This window comes from Andrographis paniculata, unplaced genomic scaffold, assembly GCF_009805555.1.
Source record: "Andrographis paniculata isolate CXL003 unplaced genomic scaffold, ASM980555v1 Contig11END, whole genome shotgun sequence".
In the NCBI taxonomy this organism is placed as follows: domain Eukaryota; kingdom Viridiplantae; phylum Streptophyta; class Magnoliopsida; order Lamiales; family Acanthaceae; genus Andrographis; species Andrographis paniculata.
Window position 1 is genome coordinate 2766005 of NW_026137391.1, and position 7153 is coordinate 2773157.

Consider the following 7153-nt stretch of genomic DNA (forward strand, 5'->3'; position numbering starts at 1 on the left):
TTTTATTCACATCATATAGTTAATATAGAAGAAAGAATATTTAATATTAATTTTTTATTTTTATTGTACATAATATGATATATATTGGATGAGTGTGCATATTTATATTTTATTAATATTTATCAAAAATTATATTAAAAGAATTGTATGAATACATAGATTTTTCTAATAGAAAAACTGTTTTAAAAAATATAATCTTAAATTATAAATATATTTTATTTTATTTTGTTATTATTATTTTTTTGTATTTAAAGCAGACTTATAGATAGGGAAAAGAAAACTTAAAAAATCTAACCAATAGTAAGCTCTTACTTCGTAATTAATTTATGCATACAAATGCATATGTATCGTATTAATGGATATGCACATGTACGTATACGAAAGATTGTTTTTCTTTTTTTTTTTTTTTTAAAAAAAAATGCAATATATAAAAGGTGGTTAAGGAGGACAAATAAGCGCGCCAAATTCGCATCCCAATTCTCTTCAGTTGCCAACAAATGAATTTTCTCCTAATCTCCTTTCTGCGTTCCTTCTCCTCTCTCTGTCTCTCTCTCTCTCTCTGTCTCTCTCTCTCTCATCATCGACCATCATCAACCTCCATCACCATCTCAGATTGCCTCCACAAACATCATGAATTCGTCCAAATTCTTGCATTCTTTTGGTAATTCTTGGTGAACCCCCAGCTGGATCCATCAACCCTAATTTTATCGATCGGAACATTTCGGTTTTTGGCAAATCCAAGTGTTGCAGCAAGTATTATTTCGAAATCTGGAGATACAAGGAAAATTAGCATTAGTTTCAATCGATCAATTAATCTGAGGAAGTTGATGATTAGGCACATAAGAGCAGTGCATTGGCGTCGTCATCCATGAAGACTATACTGATGGTTGGGACAATAAGTCGGTTTCTTGGGTGGAGAGCCAAGGTTTGTTTCAGATGGAATGGCAGATCCTGCTAGTTATGGCATTCCTGACCGTGACATTGATCAGGTACCATCACACCTCCCTACATCTCCTATCGATACCAATTTTAGCCATTCCGATCAGTGTTAATGTCTCTGTATGTAACTTTTCTTATTGATTATGGATGTTGGAATTTTCATTAGATCATACAGTGTGCTTCCATTAAGCATGTGTATTTTTCTTTGTTTTTTGAATGTTGCTTTTAATTAAGGTTAAGAAATGTTTATAGTTTTGCCCTGTTTTGTGGAAGAAGGATTTCCCGGTTAGATCAAAGAAGGGTTATATATATATGGGTTCATTTATGTGATTAAAGTATCCGATAAGAATGGCTATTTGTTCAAGTTCATGATTTGTATGAAATCCATTGTGCAATTTGATTGGTTAAGTAGTGTGGATCTGCTGTTTATGCCACTTGTTTTGTTAGGCACTCATTGCTTTGAAGAAAGGCACACAGTTGATCAAATACAGCAGAAAAGGAAAGCCTAAATTCAAAACTTTCAGACTTTCTCATGTAAGTGATGATCTCTGATTTTATATGTTGATTTATTGGATTAATATTTGCACCTTTGAAAGTAATTTTGTTCTGTTAAAATTAAATTAAAATTCTCAATTTCCATTTTAGCTTTTGCTTTTCTTAGGTTGTTCAGTGCTTTAGTAATAGTAAGAATTTTATTGTATGGGAAAGAAAGCATCATACTGATCAGTGATCACCCCCTATATCTAATAATATCTTGACAAAAATGGTTGTTTTAACCTGAAATGTTTGGCGTTTAATGGGTTTATGCTTGTGTCACAGGATGAAACATCTTTAGTTTGGAACTCGCATGGAGCAGAAAGGCAGTTGATGTTATCTTCTGTTTCACGGATTACTCCTGGACAGAGAACAGTGAGTTAACAATATTCGATTGAAATTGTATATATTTTAAAACTCATGTTCTTAAGTGAAACTACTTTGAGCAATCATGAATCAAACATATAAACTGAAACTGAATTTATGTTTTCCTATGTGCATACAGCCTGTTTTCAAAAGATACTTGCGCCCGGAGAAGGAGTACCTGTCATTTTCCTTGATATACAATGATGGGGAGAGATCTCTTGATCTGGTCTGTTTTTATTTCGACAATTATAATGGACATGACAATCTTGCATACACTTACTTCATCTCCTCTCCATTTTCTCTTTTGTAGATCTGCAAGGACAAAGCCGAAACTGAGGTCTGGCTTGCTGCCCTGAAGTCTTTAATCTCAACAGGCGGTGCTACTCGCAACAGGCGTGCCAAAAGTGAAATACCTTATGAAGTAACTTCATTGTTACCTCTTACTCCTGCATCAACATATATATATGTCTGTTTTTTTGTCATATGGTCACATTCTTTGTCCCAGATGACATTGTTGCACCCAGTTTCTTGTAGTTGTGCATTCATTATTTAACTGATTTGATATATAATAAGTTTTTGGGTTGATTAATTGATAGTTTGTCTTGATTATTGCCTGACATCGGTTTCCTTTTTGCTTGTGATGAAGCTTTTGAGAAGTGCAATAGTTGTCTAGTTGTTGAACTGTTACAAATTGAAGCTATCCATCTTTTACATAATTGATGTACCCTTTGACTTTAAAATATGCCACGATGGCATAACATCCGAAATCACGGCCATTAGATGCAACATATATATACGAACTCTTTATAATGTTTCTAGTTCTAATTGAACTTGTTTTGGTTAGTCATGTATGGTTGTGCAAGGATCTAATTAAGTTCAATAATGTTCATTTTCAGGTACAAAGTTCTGGAGATTTCTTTCAAGATATTCGCCCATCGGGAGGAACACTAGAATTCTCATCGACTGGTACCTACGGCAGACTCACTAGAGAGGCAAGTCTACGTGATATTAGCTGCCATAGTTTAAGCTCACATGTGGGGTTTGAAAGTGCAAATATGCAACCAAGAACGAGTGGTGCAGATGGATTTCGGATTAGCGTCTCAAGCACTCCTAGTTGTTCGAGTCAAGGTTCTGGACCAGACGATCTAGAATCACTCGGCGATGTTTATCTATGGGGTGAAATTTGGTGTGATGGACTGTCAACAGATGGAAATGGATTTCCAATTCCTGTAAAAGCCGATATACTAACCCCTAAACCGTTAGAAACTAATATAGTGCTCGACGTGCATCAGATTTCCTGTGGTCTTCGGCATGTTGGTCTAGTTACAAGGCAAGGTGAAGTTTTTACATGGGGAGAGGAATCTGGGGGCAGATTGGGTCATGGGAGTGAAAGGGACTATAGTCGTCCTAGACTAGTCGAATTTCTTGCTGTTACAAATATCGATTCCATTGCTTGTGGCGAGTTTCACACATGCGCGCTGTCATCATCCGGCGACTTATACACCTGGGGAGATGGTGTTCATATGGCTGGACTTCTTGGACAAGGCAATGACAATAGCCATTGGATTCCAAAGAGAATTTCTGGACCTTTAGAAGGTATTGCTGTTTTGTCGGTTGCCTGTGGCTCGTGGCATTCGGCGCTGGTGACTTCGACAGGGAAATTGTACACGTTCGGGGATGGAGTGTTTGGAGCTCTCGGCCATGGTGATCGCGAGAGCATTCTGTATCCGAAGGAGGTGCAGTCATTGAGTGGACTCAAAGTTATCTCTGTTTCCTGTGGTGTGTGGCATACTGCTGCTATTGTCGAGGTTTCAAATCAGTCTGGTACGTATGTTCCTTCTCGAAAGCTATTCACTTGGGGCGATGGCGATAAGTACAGGTTAGGACAAGGCGACAAGGCGCCGTATCTTTATCCGACCTGTGTGTCGAACATGATCGACTACAACATCCATCAGATAGCCTGTGGATATAACATGACTGCTGTCCTTACAACCTCTGGCCATGTCTTCATGATGGGAAACAATGCGTATGGCCAGCTGGGAAGTCCGCAAGCGGAGGGCAAGTCGCCTACTCTAGTACAAGAGCGATTAGTCGGGGAGTTTGTCGAGCAAATTGTCTGCGGCGCGCATCATGTCGCAGTCCTCACGTCGAGGAGCGAAGTGTACACTTGGGGACGAGGGGCGAATGGAAGATTAGGACACGGGGACACCGAAGACCGCAGTGTCCCAACGTTAGTCGAAGCTCTGAAGGACAAGGTTGTGAGGAACATCGCCTGCGGCTCGAACTACACCGCCAGTATATGCATCCATAAATGGGTTTCCGGTGCAGATCAATCCATCTGCACGGCTTGTCGGCAGGCTTTCGGTTTCACCCGAAAACGACATAACTGTTACAACTGCGGCCTGGTGCATTGCCATGCCTGCAGCTCCAAGAAGGCGCTGCGCGCCGCCCTTGCGCCGACTCCTGGGAAGCCGCACCGAGTGTGCGACTCCTGCTATCTAAAGCTTAAGAAGGCTGCAGAAATCGGACATGCCACGACTATTAGGCGAAGAGCGTCTGGCCATCGCCGATCGATGGACATGACTACTTCGAGGTTCGACAGGGGGGGTGAGGTTAGGCATTCGCGGGTGCTGCTATCGCCCACCATCGAGCCCGTCAAGTACCTCGAGATCAAGTCGGGCGGCGCAAGATCCGATAATGTTTCCATTGTCCGCGCCTCCCAAGTCCCGTCTCTGTTACAACTCAAGGATATTGCTTTCCCGAGTTCTCTCAGCGCACTTCAGTATGCTCTAAAGCCTGTTATGACGCCAGGTGGCGTGCCGCAGCCTCCCCCTCAGCCTCCGCCTCAGCTTCAACCGTTGTCGAACCCAAGGCCTGCGTCGCCTTACTCGAGACGACCGAGCCCTCCGCGCTCTGCTACCCCGGTGTTCTCTAGAGGCGTCATCGATACTTTGAAGAAGTCGAACGATCATTTGACACAAGAAATTTCTAAACTCCATGGCCAGGTATGAAACAAAATTTCGACTCGTTAACAAGTTGATCTTTGGCCTATATATATTCTCATGATCATCATCATCGTTTTCTGTTCTCAGGTCAGGAATTTGAAACAGAAAAGTGAAGCTCAGGATACAGAGATTCAGAAGTTCAAGAAGATGGCTGACGAAGCTAATGCAATGGCTGCCGATAAATCTTCCCGGTGCATTCGAGCGATGCAAGCGATCAAATCCATCACCGATCAAGTAAGCAATTCATTCGTATCCCTCTTCGATTATCTTCTTCGCTCCGATGCTTCCTAAGCTAAAGTGTCGCACCACGCCGCGACTTCTTTTTCTTTAGTTGAAGGGAATTTCTAACAAGTTGCCGCCTGAGGTGTCGAAGAGCGATGTACTGACAAACTTGTATGCTCAAGTCGAGTCTTTGCTAGACGCGACGAGCATTCAAGCGCCGGGATCATTCCCACAAGAACTTGCGAATCAGCCACAGAAATATTTCGACAAATCAGAGGCAGCCGACGCCAATAATCATAGGCCCGAATATCGTATCAATTCAGCAGTACAAGACTCATCAGAGAATGCCAACGGCACTCCTGTTTCGAGTTCAACAACTGAATCGAACTCAGAGTGGCGCCCGAGCAGCGCTCCTCAGGCTGTAAGGCTCGAGGGACGACAGGAAGTCATCGAACAATTCGAACCAGGCGTGTATGTCACGCTCATCCAACTTTCCAATGGAACCAAAATCTACAAACGAGTTAGGTTCAGGTACGTACGTATGAATGATTATCGTTTCATCTAAGAAATGTCTAAATGTCCATTGCTATGCATATCTTTTCTTTTCTTGAATATCAGCCATTGGAGTTTTTCTATTTGATTTCTGTCTCTGCAGCAAGAGAAGGTTTTCGGAGCAGCAGGCGGAAGAATGGTGGAAAGAAAACAAAGATAGACTACTGAGGAAGTATGCTCCAACGGTACCTGCTAGAATATCGACGCCGCCACCAGATGCCGCCGTTGCTCCGCCGCCGCCGTCGGCGAGTGAAGAGGGTGATGAGCAGTAAAACACGGCAGAGAATAATGAGGCAAAAGCACAGGCTTCATAGGATACACACCAACACCAACACCATTATTTTGGATGGATAAAGTGAATTAACCATAGATAGATCAGAGAAGCCACACTTTTTTTTGGTTATTTGTGTTGTTTATTTATTTCATATATAGGTAAATTAATTATTATGGTCCCATTAATGAATTCTGTACCTGTTTGTTTCTTTGTACCTGAGCTGATGCAGTTTTCGAACTCTTTTCTTTAGAGTGGGCACCTTTATATATTTATATATATATATAGAGAGAGAGGTGTGCTTGTTTTATTATAAAAATAACGAGTGTAGGTAATATATTAATTTATTATTATTATTATTATTATTATTATTTTTTTTTTTTTTTGGGAGAAGAATGTGTTTCTTGAAATTGGTAGAAGAATACACCTGTTATATTCAAATCCAACCAAACCAATATTCAAAATCACAAAATTTTCGGTTACTCGAATCTTTTGTTAATAAAAAATATTAGCAGCATTTGCCAATAATTTGAATCAAATCGAATTAAAAAATGAATATATTAAAAAATAATTAAAATTTCAATTAACTGAAAAAATTTACAAATATTTCAAATCAAACCCAAATTAATCTTAAAATAAATATATACAACAAACAACTAAAAATACTCAAAACATATGCAAAGTATCAAATGTTAAAACATAATGCCATTAAAAAAAGTTATTCATAAAAAAAAAAAAAAAGACACATGCTTATCCCTAATACACATGCATAATTCAAAATATACATTCAATTATTTCAAAATGAAGTTATGAATCCGATAAGAAAAAAATGAAGTTATGAAGGCATAAGCACATGCATATTCAAATTGAAATTCATGCATCCATCCCTGCAAATCTATTATGGGCTTAAAAAAATATATCTGTAAGTCACCAAATTATTTAAAGAAAACATTCATAATTCCATAATGCCAATTTTTTTTTTTTTTTTTTTTAAAATAGTTTTGCATCTATCTTCCAATTCTGTCAAATCAATTTATAAAATTAATAAAATTATATAAACTATAATTCAACACAATAATCAATATCCATCTACAAATAAATATTTGTTAAAAAAAAAAAACTTACCATGAATTATTTGGTTACTTTGATGTAGTTACTTTGATGTTATTCTTTAAAAGCTAAGATATCTATTTTCCATACTTCAAAAAAAAAAAAAAAGTCAAAAAAAAAAGATAAAAATATAGTATTAATTACAATTAAATTA

General features: G+C 38.7%; 1 protein-coding gene across 1 annotated transcript; it reads left to right on the plus strand.

Annotated features, from left to right (window-relative positions):
* Positions 1-498: 498 nt before the first annotated feature.
* LOC127249872 (PH, RCC1 and FYVE domains-containing protein 1-like) lies at positions 499-6052 on the plus strand. Its single transcript, XM_051272928.1, has 9 exons — positions 499-989; positions 1387-1473; positions 1759-1848; positions 1979-2065; positions 2150-2260; positions 2736-4844; positions 4932-5078; positions 5176-5597; positions 5722-6052. The coding sequence occupies exons 1-9, from the start codon at positions 942-944 to the stop codon at positions 5888-5890; spliced, it is 3270 nt and encodes a 1089-aa protein (XP_051128885.1). The 5' UTR covers positions 499-941; the 3' UTR covers positions 5891-6052.
* Positions 6053-7153: the final 1101 nt, after the last annotated feature.